This window comes from Carassius carassius, chromosome 20 (assembly GCF_963082965.1).
Source record: "Carassius carassius chromosome 20, fCarCar2.1, whole genome shotgun sequence".
Taxonomy (NCBI): domain Eukaryota; kingdom Metazoa; phylum Chordata; class Actinopteri; order Cypriniformes; family Cyprinidae; genus Carassius; species Carassius carassius.
Genome location: NC_081774.1, coordinates 21,967,801 through 21,982,362, shown reverse-complemented (window position 1 = coordinate 21,982,362; position 14,562 = coordinate 21,967,801). Strand labels below are relative to the sequence as shown.

Here is a 14,562-nt window from a genome sequence, read left to right as displayed (position 1 = left end):
AAAACCTTTTAACATTAAGAGTGTGAATGCATAAACTGACATGAGAAAAGGGAGACTGAAGTATTTTCAGACACACCGTAAAGTAAGCATCAAATTAAAGGGATAGTTCATCCAAAAATGTAAATTCTGTCATCAATTACTCACCCTCATGTTGTTTTCCAAAACTGTAAGACCACTCGGAGCACAAATTAAGATATTTTTTGATGCATGCCAAGAGCTCGCTGACCCTCTATAGACAGCAAGGATCCGAACACGATGAAGGCTTAGAAAAGTAGCAAGGAGATCGGTAAAATAATCGGGGATTCAATTTTGCAAAGCTACAAGAATACTTTTTGTGTGCAAAAGAAAACAATAAAAATAAAATACAGATGGTTTTATGTCGTAAAGCATGAAACCACCTATTCCTAACAAAAAAAACACTCCAGGATGATGGAAAAGTGCTAGAACGTTACCTTATTTCTGTGTTTTGGCCTCCAAAATGATCCTTGCAGAACTCATTTTGTACATTTTGACTTTGGATGTGTATGCAAGCTGTGACATGAAACAAGTCTAAAATGAAACAAACGACAAGTTCAAGGGGGGTAGGAGACATTGCTTTTAATTTAAAAATAAAGTTTTTAGGCTTAAATTAACAATGCATCTCTAGTCCAATTCAAAGGAACTTAATGCCTACTGCACAAAACAACTGAAGACAAAGATCTGTAATGCTATACAGCTAAAGGAATCTCCACAAAACAATTTAAAAATGTAGGTTATTTAAATGAGGCATCTCTTTGGCACGCTTTAAATGGAGCGCTTTAAGATGTTGCCTTCCCTGCCTTAAGTACAATGAAACTCAACTGAAGAGGGGGAAAAACATGGTGGATAAGTGCACCAGTTCGACAATGACTGGTCACAAGTCACTCTTACCTGTGTTGGCATAGTAATGCAACTAAGAGTAGAAAAAGTAGAGAAAATCTTGCTTTAACACATATAAATACATCTTTTTACAAACAAAGTTAATCCAGAACTAATATGCAATAAGGAAACTGGTATTCCTTTCACTTCAACAAAAAAATTATTTAAATAAAACAAAATACAAAGCTGCTGTATCCACCTAAACGTGAGAGTATAAAGCTAGTTTTCTATAATGTCCCATGTTTACAGTAGATCACACATGAGAGCTGCTCGTACTATTAAAGACTAGATTCATCCATGAGATTCAGATATTGCCAAGCACTTTAAGACCTATAAAAAAAGGTCAGCAGGATGGCACATCCACACTGACTTAAGATTTGTCTGACGGGCTAAAGGTCTGTTCATGTGCGGTCAGCCAGTGGGTCTGCAGGGAGGTCATTAAAAAACAGTTGAAACATTACAACCACCTGATTGAAGACAGTAGGGGTTCGAGAGCTGATCAACGCCCCTGCTGAGCCTGAGCCGGTTGTGTGCGGTCTGAACAAACAAACACTCTTACACAAGACATTCCTAGCATTTAATCTCTGGGACTCTTATCTGTGCCGGCTGAAGACCGTTCACAGTAATGAGAATTCATACTTAGGCAGAAGGTCTAAAACTTGGATCTTGGTGTTTTTTTTTTTTTAAACGAAAGGCCCTGTACAATATTTGCAGTTGTCTGATCACATGATGACCACTATCACATGATACGTCCACTTTAAACATAGAGACATCTAGTCCAGCCTGTTTTTCGGGTGAACTGATCTGTTTGTTGAAGACACTGTCTGTGTGGAGTAAGTTATTCCATGATGGCTCTGTACATGACCGGTTCGATGTAGTCCTCTCTATAGCGGGAGTTGATCACACGCTGTCTTTTCGAGTCTTGCTTCACCTCCTTCTCCACAAACACTCCTTTGAAGCGCATATCCGAGGCCACAGACTAAGGAAAGAAATATAACCTATTTAATGTCTGTTAAGCCACTTGTTGTTCAGAAGCACGGTCTCATGACAAGTTAAGATTACTGTAGTGGTGAGACAGATGAAAGTAGTAGGAAAGTAGCTGTGTAATCAGTTTTTTGATGGTGTACTGCACATTATCATTTCATTGAAGCAGCGCCCGCAGGAAGTCACTCACCAAGCGGGCTTTAACACGTTTGGGAAGCTCCTCATCCAAACTGTACACATCTTCCCTCTTTACAGTAAGCTGAGAGTCATCTTCAAATTCCACCTGGAAAATAATTCAGAGCCATTTTAATATTGACATTTTAACATGGAATCATGTGTATTTAGATCTCTGTTCAGGCGAGCTGCGAATGAGGACATTATGAAATGGTATATAAATTGCTTTGCAATGGCAAAGTTTACATTTACACTGCCTTCAGGTAATGTAAGAACAATCTTATTTCCAAGTGTGACTGTACAACTAATTCGTATTCAATTTTGTGTACTGCTGATGAAGGACAGCTATAATGTTTGCCAGAAATTCTGAGTATGTTCTGAGTATGTAGTTGGGTAATTAAGCAACGGGGTTGACACTATGTTAAATTATGAAGAGTTATAAACGTCCACAAACCTAATGCACATCCTCTCATCTTAAATTTCCTGTATTATTACTAAAAATCCTGTCTTAGTAAGTGGAAAAAGAAAAAAAAACTAGACTTGTTGGGTTGTTTTGCCTGACTGAAATCACTTAAAATGTGTTGCATCATAAAGCTGACTTTTTCCCATTTTCTATTTTTTTTAATGTAATTTATTCCTGTAATGCAAAGCTGAATGTTCTAAAGTATTAATTTCTTTCAAATAAAATCTAACTGACAAATATTTAAACAGTAGTACAAGAATGATTATTAACAATAACTGTAGAAAAACAAACAAACAAAAATAAATATTATTATTATTTGACCACTGGTTTATATCATGTTGCTGTTTTATAAAAGCAACAATCCATTAGAGTCTGTGGGTTACAGCGATTTAATCATGGGTAAGGAGTGCACCCAAGGTAAATGGGGCCTACTTCTGAAATTTAAGCTTACTGTGTGACCTCTCACAGCTTACTTCTTTAACAAAAGCAGCAACAACAATGAAGGCCAATATTATAAAAAAAATGTTTTTTTAAAACTGTACTTCATTATTATGTGAATATGTATTGTACTGAACGTTATGATATTAAACTTTAACCGTACATTAGATTAGTCATCTGTCTTCTGTCCAATATTATAATGATTCATTGCAAACAGTCAACGTACTGTGATGCATCTACTTTGCAGCATCTGAATTTGAACTCTAACCCAAATAGTGCACACAAGTGTGTTTGCTGTCCTCCGACCTGGTACATTGGGATGATATGGTCAGACACAAATTTGGCTCCGTAGATCAGGCCATCTGTCCAGAGCACTTGAACTACGTCTCCCTCCGATGGTGGACCGAGCTGCTTACAGTCTCTATTCTGAAAAATAAACACCAGCAGGGCTTCACTACACTGCTTTTAATCATCAAACATTGTTTTGAGCTGTTTAACCCCTTACGTACCACTATATCCTCAGGGAACAAGTTGTCACTGAACGAGCCATCATCAAAGACAACCTCATAAAAGGTGGCCTGTGTCAGCTCAACCACCTCACAATGGTAGTATCGGCCATTTTTGTGCTTGCAGATTACTTTCTGTCCCTTCTCCAACTCCCGCATTGATGCCTTGTTGCGCTGCTGAAGAAAACATCAGATATTAGACATCTCAGACAACACACATCTTTTGCATGGTTAACAATAATGCTCTGACTTAACAGATTTCAGCAGGCAAAAAACTTATGACATTACATACTGTACTAGTCACCAACCTGCACAACAAAATAATAATAACAGGTGTTGGTGGAAACAGACATTAAATATATAGTGGCTCAAAGAAAAGAATTACAGCCCGATAAACCACCCAGACAAAATTACAGTAATTTTACAATTACTTGAACTAACATTTTACAACTTGAACTAACCTTGTCGTGTTATAAATAAAAAGGTCAAACTATCTGATATTTTATGAGACTTAATGACCGTGACACACTAGCTGTGTCCCAATTCAGAGACCGCATCCTTTGAAGGCCAAATGTGTCACAGTGGGGCGTTGAAGGCTGCCCCATTTTGAAGCTTCCTTTAAATGTGGCCTTCATTTCACTGGCCATGTAGGGTACCAAAAATGGAGCCTTCATGGCCCAAACTATCCCAAGACTCATTGCACTCTGGTGCCAACAAAGTCAATTCTTCATTACACTTACTTGAATATCTATATAAATGTTACAAAACAATCTTTAAAGCGGTTTAAATGTTGACTTCCATATTCTGATAGTTTAGACACAATACATAGTTTATTATGTACATAATTAGACCAAGCTGTTTTGTTTTCAGACAGATGAATATAACTTTTAAAAGAAGTCCAACATCAATGTTACTTCCACTCGTCAATATCAGCGCTCACAGTCACTATTCCCCTTCGGCTAAAGCATCCCTTTAGACAATGCTTGGTTCGAACGTTTCAGCTTCTTTAGTTCTGTAGTTTTTTTTAAGAGATGCAGTCCCTGAAATGGGACAAAGCTACAGTCTGAGGGTCAGACGGCAGTAAATGATAGCATGTCTTTCTTTATTTTTGGCACAGCCCTTAATGTATTTAACACAAAAACAGTGAATTTGCTTCTATGTGCACTTCCATTGTTAAGCGGTGCAATAATTCTGCACATGTCTGGGTTGTGTCAGTACCTCTATTTGGGTGCCACCCTTATGCCTCCAGCAGGTAAAGTAGACCACAAACGGCCAATCATCCGGGTGCATTTGAACTCCAGCTGCCTGTGCACAGCTCGGGTGAAAGGAAGTGGAACAGCGGCCATGTGAGCACTGCACACAGCAACCCGTGGTCTTCTTCACCCATTTACGGCAAAACTGGCATTTCTAAAAAGAAACCTGTGTTAGTTATGTCTTTGACCTTAGAAATAGACTTGGGCTCAGGCAAGGCAAAGACAAATTCAAATGAAAGTTACTCAGAAAGTAATTTGTTAGCCTATTTCATAATGATTCATTAAAGGTTTAATGGAGAGATTACATTACAAAAATCCACTTTTATTAGACTGCTTAACAGTAGTGAATACTTCAGCTTTTCTCTGAATAGCAAAGCTTTTACAATAACAAGGTAAGTTTTCCAATGAGTAACATGACAAAAGGCAGCACTGCCACATTTTGCTTCATTTTATATAGTATTGCATGCACACACATTGTTCAAAAGTTTAGGGTTAGTTTCTGGAAACTGATACTTCTCAGATTCTTTAATAAATAGAAAGTTCAACAGAACAGCATTTACTCAAAATATATTTTTTGTACCAATTTTTTTTTTTCAATATATAACACGTATGTAAATATATAAATGTCTGTCCTGCTAAATAAAAGTACTAATTTCTTGAAAAAAAATAAAAAAATAACTTGTGATTGATAGTGCAAGCAAACTGAGGCAAACAAAAACACACTCCTAAAATGTCTTTGTATTAACGGTTATGAATGTTGATTCATTTTAGTAAAATGGTTTATTAAAAATAAGTCTCTGTGTGTCTCTTCATGTTTTAAATTTTTTAGGGGAAATATCTGGGTACAAATTGCATTTAACACCATGTTTTTATAAAACTATATTAATAAGAAAGTTTGTACTTTATTAATGTATTTAGTATGAATTTGTGAGTTCACAATTAATGTGGATACCCTAATTTAGAGCATCATTGTTTTTGCCCTGGCCAAGATTATAGATTTATATATTTATTTTCCCTCTGTACGTCAATCAGCACTGAATTAAGATGGGTATTTCACATTTCTGTGCAAAACATTAACCTACCAGCTTAAATCTGTCAAACGGGATACTACTGAGATCGACAGGACTGCGCTCTGCAATGTTCACGAAGCGAGCCTCCAGCACTGCTACGGCACATAATACATGAACCCACCTGCAACAAAACCACATTTTCAACCTAAGCAGGTTTCATCGGATCCTGAGGTAAAACCCTTAACATGAAGTGCTGTCAGCAGCTGAGAGAGGCAGCTCACAAAACTGTCATTCATCTGAGAGGAATGTGTATAATTGAAAATAGCTGGTGTTTACTGTAAGGAGCCCCACCAAGAAGATCTTGGCTACCTACTTATCATTGTTGGCCTTCTGCAGAGCTCCTCCTCTTAGAGAGCATAAACAGCAGTCCTGAGGGAAAGACACAAACACTTAGTCACACCCTTGGGAATAAGAAACAGATGAGTAAAAGTAGGTGCAACTGGAAAAAACCTCATCATGCATGATGGCCAGACGTAAGAGTGCCCCCTAGCATCTTAAAACATGCATAGCACAAACTGTAAATGATCCGACTGACCTGAGTTATGGCATTAGCTTCACAGCGAGAACATCTCCACTCATCCAGATTAGTATCCTGAGACACACCATAACAACCTGCAGACAAAACATTCACAATTCAACAAATTACCTGGTTACATTTTCAAAAACATATGGATAGCAGACAAATTACACGAATTAATCTTTCTTTTGGAACATAAAAACTAGGTTATAATTTTATAGCAATTAATAAGGAAAGAATCTCCATAAACTTTAATGCTGTTTGACATTTAAATATGACATTAGACAAATGGTTACGGAGACCATGTTTTGCTTTCAAATAAACTAAAAGAAAAAAAAAAGTGAACAACTTAGGAACATGCATTGAGAAAGTAAAGAGATTCAGTTATGATTTTATGCTAACTTTAAACAGTCCTGTTATGTGACTCTCAAATAAGAACAAATATTTCAGGTAGTCTCCTTTTATGAGGTTATATATACTCAGTAAGATCGTCTTTTTATAAAAAAAAAAATATTATATTACAATTTAAACTAACTTGTCTATTTAGAAATGTACAGTAATTTATTAATATGATGGCAATCTGAATTACTCCTGTCTTCAGTGTCACATGATCCTTCAGAAATCACTATAATATGCAAAAATGTTGTGATAAAGATACATTTCTTTTTATCATCAATTTTGAAAACAGTTCTGCTTAATATCAAGGAAACCATTATATATATTTTTTTTCAGGAATTGCTGATACATTGTCAATAGAAATAGAAATCTCCTGTAATATTGTAAGTATCTTTACTGCCATTTTTGATTAAATAAATGTGTCCTCACTGAATAAAAGTATTAATCCCAAACTCTTAAAGGGTAGACAAACCAAGAATATGTATTAAGAAAGTAAAATTTGTACAAAATGTTTAATAAACTGCATGTATAAAAATGCGTTTAAAGCCTGCCACTGCTGTGTGTGATATCATATCAAGTGCAGGTTTGTCAGTGATAACAGACAGTGATAAACTGCTTACTTGTATGTACGCGTACACTACACACAGAGCAGCTGACGAGCTGGCTAGTTCCGTCTTCCTCCACATTCGGAGTAGACAGGTGTCCTTCAGAGCTGCTGGTGAAGCACATCTCTGGAATCAGTGGCATGCTCCTCTGTTTGTCTCCTCCTTCAGCTGCAGAACTGCTCTGGCTCAGGCTGATTATATCACTCTATATGGAAGAAATAGCAAAGTGCACACACACAGAACAGTCTTACAGTGGATCCACAAATCATTTTCATCAAATCTCACACTACATCAGACTTCAGCGCGTGTAATTTCTGAGCCCCCTGGCAGTATCAAACAGCCAAAGAGACCGAGTTGCTTTGTTTGCCAACTCAAAAGAACTTTGAGCAATAAGAGATTTTTGTGATGGTAATAGCATGTGTTACCTCTGTGTATGTGTGAAAGAGAGCACACACTGCACAGTACGGAGGTTGCTGGCCCATGCGGAAGTTAAAATCCTTCTCAACTCTAAAGTTGCGTGGCTTGCTTTGCCACATGGGAGCAAGGAGTCTGGCCCAGGGATCGTTCTCCTCTGGCTCAGCTGCTGGCACTTGAATCTCTGTGGAGAGAAGGAGTTAATTAGAAAGAGCACAAACAGTGATGCGACAATCACTGAACAATGTGAAGCAGATCCTAACCGTCATCACTGAAGTTCTCTCGGAGCAGGGGATGCATGCGTGGCAATTTATTGAGTGGCTGCAGTTTCCTCTTCATGCTCTTATTCTCTTTCTCTCCTTCGATTTCAAGCTGAAAAGAAGCAAGAGAGGAGTTCATTTTCATTTGGATTCATTAATGTTGTTGAGGTGATTTAAAAAAAAAAAAAAACATTAACACACACTACAGTTCAAAAGTTTGGAGTTGCTATGCTTTTTAAAATGTTTTTGAAGTCTCTTATGCTCACCAAGGCTGTATTTTTAAATACTTTGAATATGCTTAAAAATGTACTATATTCCTGTGATGGCAAAGCCAATTTTTCCGCAGCAATTACTCCAAATCTTCAGTGTCACAAGATCACATTAAATCATTCTGAGTCTATCAGAAATTACTCTAAATTATTCAAATCTTTGATAAAAAGAGAGTTCAAAACAACAGCATTTATCATTTATTTGAAAATTAACATTATAAATGTGTTTATGGTTCCTTTTAAAATCACATGAACATGTCCTTAGTGAATAAAAGTACATAATTTTGCATGCTGTTGATTATAATGTTGTGATTGCTAAATTCACTTAAATTATTTAAAATGGTTGATTTTCGTTTAGCATTTAATTTTTAAATCAATTCAAACTAATATTATATAGTTCCAATCTATAGGCCTTTGATCAGCAATTACATGCAAATAATCACTGGCTTATTAAATTATTTTATAATCAATAATCTGCTGTTTTAATTGCCTAATATTTAGTTACTTTATTTTTTTATATGCTACAGTACTATAAATTAATTTGAATTGCCCCTATCAAATATAAACAGACCAAGTCAATATATGGACCAACCTTTGTGTTTGGTTCTGGCGTATTTGTCCTCACATCTGGTTTGACGTCTGGCTCATCAAGGTCTTCTCTGGGTGTCTCTGTGCTGGGTTGTTGAGGTTTATGGAGCACTGATCTTGCTGCATAGCTGTGGACCTGCAGGGCATCTGAAGGGCTCAGGGTTCGATGAAAGAGAAGGCTTGCCACCCCTGGTTTGGTGGAAATCCGTGGCACAGCTGACAGGCAGTGAGGGACAGTAGGGACAGATGCTATAGAGAGGTGACGCTGTGGGAAGGACTGTGCACAGGCTGAAGAAGGGTTTGCATCCCTAACATGCTCCCTGGATGCAGTGCTTCTGGAACCAGGAAGCATCTTTAAACTTGTGGAACCCGTCAGAGGCAGCAGGTCATCTTCATCTTTCAATTCTGAAATAGATATATAAATAATCACGATTAATCGCATCCAAAATAAAAGTTTTGGTATACATAATGTGTGTATGTACTATGCATATTTATTATGTATATATATAAAATACACACACATGCATGAATATATTTTAGAAAATTTGTATCCTGTTTATAGGTTAAATATGAAATAAATGATATGAATATAAATATATGCATGTCTTTATATATACACATAATAAATATACACAGTACATAAACATATTACGTTCACAAAAACGTTTATTTTGTGTGTGATTAATCGTTGCCCAGCAATAAATAAATAAAGATTATATATATATATATATGTGTGTTCCTGTAGCATTGTGTTATCAAGCGCAAGGTTGGGGGTTCGATTCCCTGGGAACATATGATAGGTAAAAATTGATAGCCTGAATGCACTGTAAGTCGCTTTGGATAAAAGCGTCTGCTAAATGCATAAATTTAATTTAATTTTAAATTTTATATATATATTCAGAATTGACAAACTAAGGCAACTTTAAGTGATTGATGATTGATTATTGACTTTAAGTGATTGATATATATATATATCACTTAAAGTTGCCATAGTTTGTCAATTCTGAAAATTAGCAACTTGCAAAACTAGCAACGCTGCAAACCCCTTATATATAATTTAGGCCATAACACCATTATGCACCTGGAAACTCTCTGCATTGTTCGGTGTATGTAGTCAATCGGCTCTTCTTGCCATATTCAGCCTCCTCATCGTTTGATTCACTCTTTGGAAGAACTTCCTCTGGTAAATCCAGACACACTCTGTGTCTTTTGGTTCCTATCCTTTGTTTAGCCAAGCTAATTCAGTTGGAAAAAGCAACATTTAAAACTGATATACACATGATTTCTTTTCAAATATCATTATGTGCATATGAGAGTTTAGTGAGTGTTTTTAACCTTTTTTTTTGTCCTTCACTACTTCGGTTCTCGAAGCAGTGTTCCTGAGCACCACTTTTCCCGGCCTCTCCACCTAAAAACTCCGCTGCTTCGGGCGTAGGCTTGGAGTGGTCAATGGGAGCATTGTCCTTCCCCGCCAACCACAGCTCGTACCGTTCAGGCTGAAATTTCCTTACAAACACTTCCATGGAGATCTTCACCATGTCTTTTCTACAAGAACACTGAGGGAAAAAAATACCAAGATTGATGCACTGTGTAGTGTACATGCATTTCAGTACACAATAAATGCCACTGATTTAAGAAATTAACACTTTCATTCAGCAAGGACACATTATATTGATCAAAGTTGACAGTAAAGTCATGATTAAAAGTCATAATGTTTCAAACATTTCAAATAAATGCCGTTTTTTGAACACCACCAAAACAGTAATATTGTAAAATATTTTCAATTTTAATGTATTTTCAAACTTTATTTACTCCTGTGATTTGCCTGACCCTAAACTTTTAAATGGTTATTTATTTATTCATTTTTACCAGAACGGCTTGCTTTCCGTAGTCAATCCATCGTCTTGTGGCAAAGTTGGTAGATTCAGCACAGTTGAAACCATGGTTAAACCCTGCATGATAGCCATATGGAAATGTTATCATGAACTCTCCAGCTTCCTGAGTGATCTGCAAAGCATGAACAGACAACGACATCACAAAAAATCTCAAATTGAGTTACAAACATATATGCATCAAGGAAACAGGCCAGATTTATACTGGATGCATAAGCAGAGTGGAAGCAGCGCAGGCCTGTTGTGCTTTCACACTGGCAGTGTTTGGGATCGCAGATGAACCTCGAGTTATGTACTGTAAATACACATAAGTATTGTAACATTGTGCCACATTATTTAGTTGTTCTCCTTTGACAACTGAATGTCACATGCTCTGTGATGCAACTGTATTCCCCTCACTGTCCAACACATATCTGTCGTGTTTCCTCTGTGTCTGATTACACTCTGCTTACAGATCTAGTGTGAAACGGGTCTAATACGTTCTACTAATGATAAAAATCAAGTCATCAGTGGGACAAAATGCACTCACAACAACATACCTTTTCGAAAGGAATGCCATACTTCTTTAGAATTGAGGGTGAAATAAGAGTCATCTTGTGCCTAAGAAATGCTTCACAGTTTTGTGAACTTCCGGGGAAAAAGCCTTGGGAAGACAATAGTAGGCAATATATATGAGCAAACGTAAATCGAGGAATATATTTTCTTGTACAGAACTGAGGACACAAAAGGCTGTTTACCTTTGGCTAACCGCTCTAGTCTTTTTCCATGTTCGGGAGGCACGCAGTACCTGTGAGATCATTCCAGACGTATTTAGCACTTGGCATAAGGACAGACAATTACAGCAACCGTTTTCATGCCCCGGGGTTCATCTACAAATTATTTTTATCTAGCAAAATCAAGTTAACCTGAATTCTAGTCAAAGTTTGACAAGCGAACTTACCAAGACTTTGGTTCCCCAAAATGCAAGTAATTAATGCTGTAGAGATCCATGTCCTCAGTGTGCCAAGCAAAAGTGGTTTTCCACATTCCAAAGTAGAGGTAGGGTGTGTTCACTCCCTCTATAGTGATCCCACTCTCATGCTCCACGGTGTCAAGGATGGTATTCAAGTGCCCTACATTCCATTCTTTGACATCCTGCGTAAGACATGAAAAGGAAAACAATGACTCCATTCACACCACGGAGTACTCAAACCAAAAGTGAAACTATACAGAACTCATTCAGATTTCATAAAAGTGTTGACTCACTGGGTCATAAAGGGTCCCATTCACATCAGCTCCGTAGATGGGAGGGTTAAAGGTAACATTTTTCCAGTATTTCCTTTCAAGCTCTTCAAAATCATCATACCGAGGGCTGCAAAACCTTACAGGGAGGGCAGATGGGGTTATAATCAGTTTCCACTGGAAAATGCGTAACAGGGTTAACAAGACCTACTTGTCACTGTTGGCTGTTTTACGGAACTCTTTCACAGTCATGGCTTTTTTCTGGATGTTGTACTGGGTGAACAGCCCTGACTGCCCAGTCACAACCTGCTGTATTGGTGCAGGTATTAGCAAGTCATCAATGTCATCGTATGAACGCCGAGGCTTCCAGTTTTTGGGTGGGACAATCTGCAGTTAAGCAAAATCAACACAATTTAATCCACTTTTTTTCTTTTAACAAAAGAAGCTAAAGCTACAGGGTAAAGAGAAGCATTTTCCTCTCACCTTGGCCAGGCCTGCCTTGTGTGCACCTTGGGACTCGATATACGCAATGTAGCGGCTGAAGCTCTTGAACTCTTCAACTGTGGGGTAAAAGGTCATTATACCCCTAGAAACCGGCATGTCAGAAGCCATTTTGGCCAGCCAAGTCCTCAGCACCTGTATGGCAAATTGATTGGACCAGTAAAGGGTACTATATAAGCAAATAATGAAATTTCATAAATAAAAAGAGCATGTTACAAATATTATTGAAATTAAAATGTATCAAGTTTCATGCACTATATAACATGGGTTTTCAATCTTTCAGATGCCACAGGGGATCTCCTAGTGCATGGAACAAGTATCTTGTGTTTCTGTAGGTCAATTGGTAGAGCATTGCACTGAATTCCTGGTTCCTGATAGCCTGAATGCACTGTAAGTCGCTTTGGATAAAAGTGTCTGCTAAATGCATAAATTAAATTATTAATTTAAAAAGCAACTAGGCCTACATAGTTTCTTGCATAAAAAACTAATTTATACTGTGACGTAAATATTAAATATGCCTAAAATATGTAGTATTTATAATAATTTTTTCTACTTTTCCTATTTTTTTTATTGTACTGCTAGTATTTTTATTTACACGTTTATTTATAATGTTTCACATCTTTAATCTAATTATTTTCTATTAAATCTAACTTTTCCAAAGACCCCCTAAAAACTTAGAAGATGGCCCAGGCTCCCCATTTGAAAGCCCTTGCTATATAATATGTGACCCTGGACCACAAAACCAAGTCGCTGGGGTATTAAAAAAATAAAAATCATGTTCCATGAAGATATTTTGTACATTTCCAACCGTAAATATATCAAAACCTACTTTTGAACATTAAAGGTAATTTTCTTTTATTTTTTTGCACCCTCAGATTCCAGATTTTCAAATAGTTGTATTTCCACAAATATTTTCCTATTCTGACAAACCATACATCACAGGAAAGCTTATTTATTCAGATTTCATATGATGTATAAATCTCAATTTTGAGATATTGACCTTTATGACTGGTTTTGTGGTTCAGGGTCACATATGTGGGATGACTTAAGAACAATTTTATATAAACATTCAGATGGCAAGTCACTGTGACTTAATTTAAACCACACAGCACATTATTTACATGCTGGGTTGCTAGGTTTCATTAACTTTCTGTTTTAGACTCATTTCACAGAACTGTGTGGAAAACATCAAACCACGTGTGAACAGGCTGACAAATAAGCCTTATATGGCTATGACAGAGAGACAAAACCTTATATTCGTCCAGTGAAGCCTGTAAAGCCTGTACACAATACACACCACGCCCATTCGCAAGCCCCGCCTTGTATTCAGAAACTTTGATGCCGATTGGCTAAAGCCTGCGTCTCTTTAAAAGTCGAGTGGCTAGGCTAACGAGTTAGGCCAAACGTAAACATTATCATGTACAAAAACATCAGATAAGTCAAAAGATTCAAACAATACAAAGTGCACGATATGGTATACAAAATGTAATAAGTACAAATGATAAATATAATATAAAACGTGCGCAAGTGAGGAAACTAGCTGTTGGTTGCAGTAGTGAAAGTGCAACCGTTAGCTCTCCGATGCTAGCAACTTTACCACTATTATCAGTGATTTTAAAACGTAAATTATAGAAATTGCGTAAATTTAGAAAATAACAAGGAGGTAAAAAATAAATACTTACTGACTCTGTCGAACAAAACCCAAGTAACTGCCCTCAACCTTAGTATAGATGTTAAGCTAACAGCAGATGCTGCTTCTGATAAACCTCCATCAACACTCACGCACCACGCATGCGCGCACGGGATTTGTTTACTATTATTGGTCCACCCACGCCAGAGTCACCATAACCAATCAAATAACTGTCACGTTTACAGTTGCCTGCCTGCTGTCTGCCATACACTGTGTATTATCTTATGTTGTTTAGTTATTAACAGGAATACGATCGTTGTACACTTTTATTTTGTCTCACTTTAAATGTTGCATTTTAAGAACAAATGAGTTGGACCCATTAACATGGGGAATTATAAATAAATAATGAATATAAAGACACGTCTAAGTAAGCACATTTTTATGCATGGCCGCATGCATAAATCTATTTTTATACAGTCTATGG

General features: G+C 37.0%; 1 protein-coding gene across 2 annotated transcripts; it reads right to left on the bottom strand.

The window, feature by feature from the left end:
* Window positions 1-571: 571 nt before the first annotated feature.
* On the bottom strand, window positions 572-14,282 carry kdm4ab (lysine (K)-specific demethylase 4A, genome duplicate b). Of its 2 annotated transcripts, none has more exons than XM_059502194.1 (22): window positions 14,131-14,282; window positions 12,431-12,583; window positions 12,159-12,334; window positions 11,972-12,086; window positions 11,667-11,860; window positions 11,464-11,513; window positions 11,266-11,369; window positions 10,704-10,841; window positions 10,170-10,390; window positions 9,916-10,070; window positions 8,839-9,239; window positions 7,981-8,089; window positions 7,729-7,901; window positions 7,319-7,508; window positions 6,321-6,397; window positions 6,099-6,154; window positions 5,798-5,906; window positions 4,681-4,869; window positions 3,466-3,639; window positions 3,263-3,382; window positions 2,072-2,164; window positions 572-1,876 (listed from the first exon to the last, which is right to left on the bottom strand). In XM_059502194.1, exons 2-22 carry the CDS (start codon window positions 12,557-12,559, stop codon window positions 1,736-1,738), a joined length of 3,114 nt encoding a protein of 1,037 aa, XP_059358177.1. In that variant the 5' UTR covers window positions 12,560-12,583; window positions 14,131-14,282; the 3' UTR covers window positions 572-1,735. The 2 variants fall into 2 exon arrangements, with proteins under 2 accessions (XP_059358177.1, XP_059358178.1); XM_059502195.1 differs by having other exon boundaries at window positions 3,466-3,636.
* Between the last annotated feature and the right edge of the window lie 280 nt (window positions 14,283-14,562).

Bases quoted from the DNA above. Each gene is read 5' to 3' on its own strand.
- kdm4ab (XM_059502194.1), bottom strand. From the start codon at position 12,559: ATGGCTTCTGACATGCCGGTTTCTAGGGGTATAATGACCTTTTACCCC. The intron at 10,071-10,169 runs GTTAAAAACACT...CAACTGAATTAG, and splicing joins AGTGAAGGACAAAAAAAAAG to CTTGGCTAAACAAAGGATAG. The intron at 6,155-6,320 runs GTCAGTCGGATC...TCTTTCCCTCAG, and splicing joins AAGCTAATGCCATAACTCAG to GACTGCTGTTTATGCTCTCT.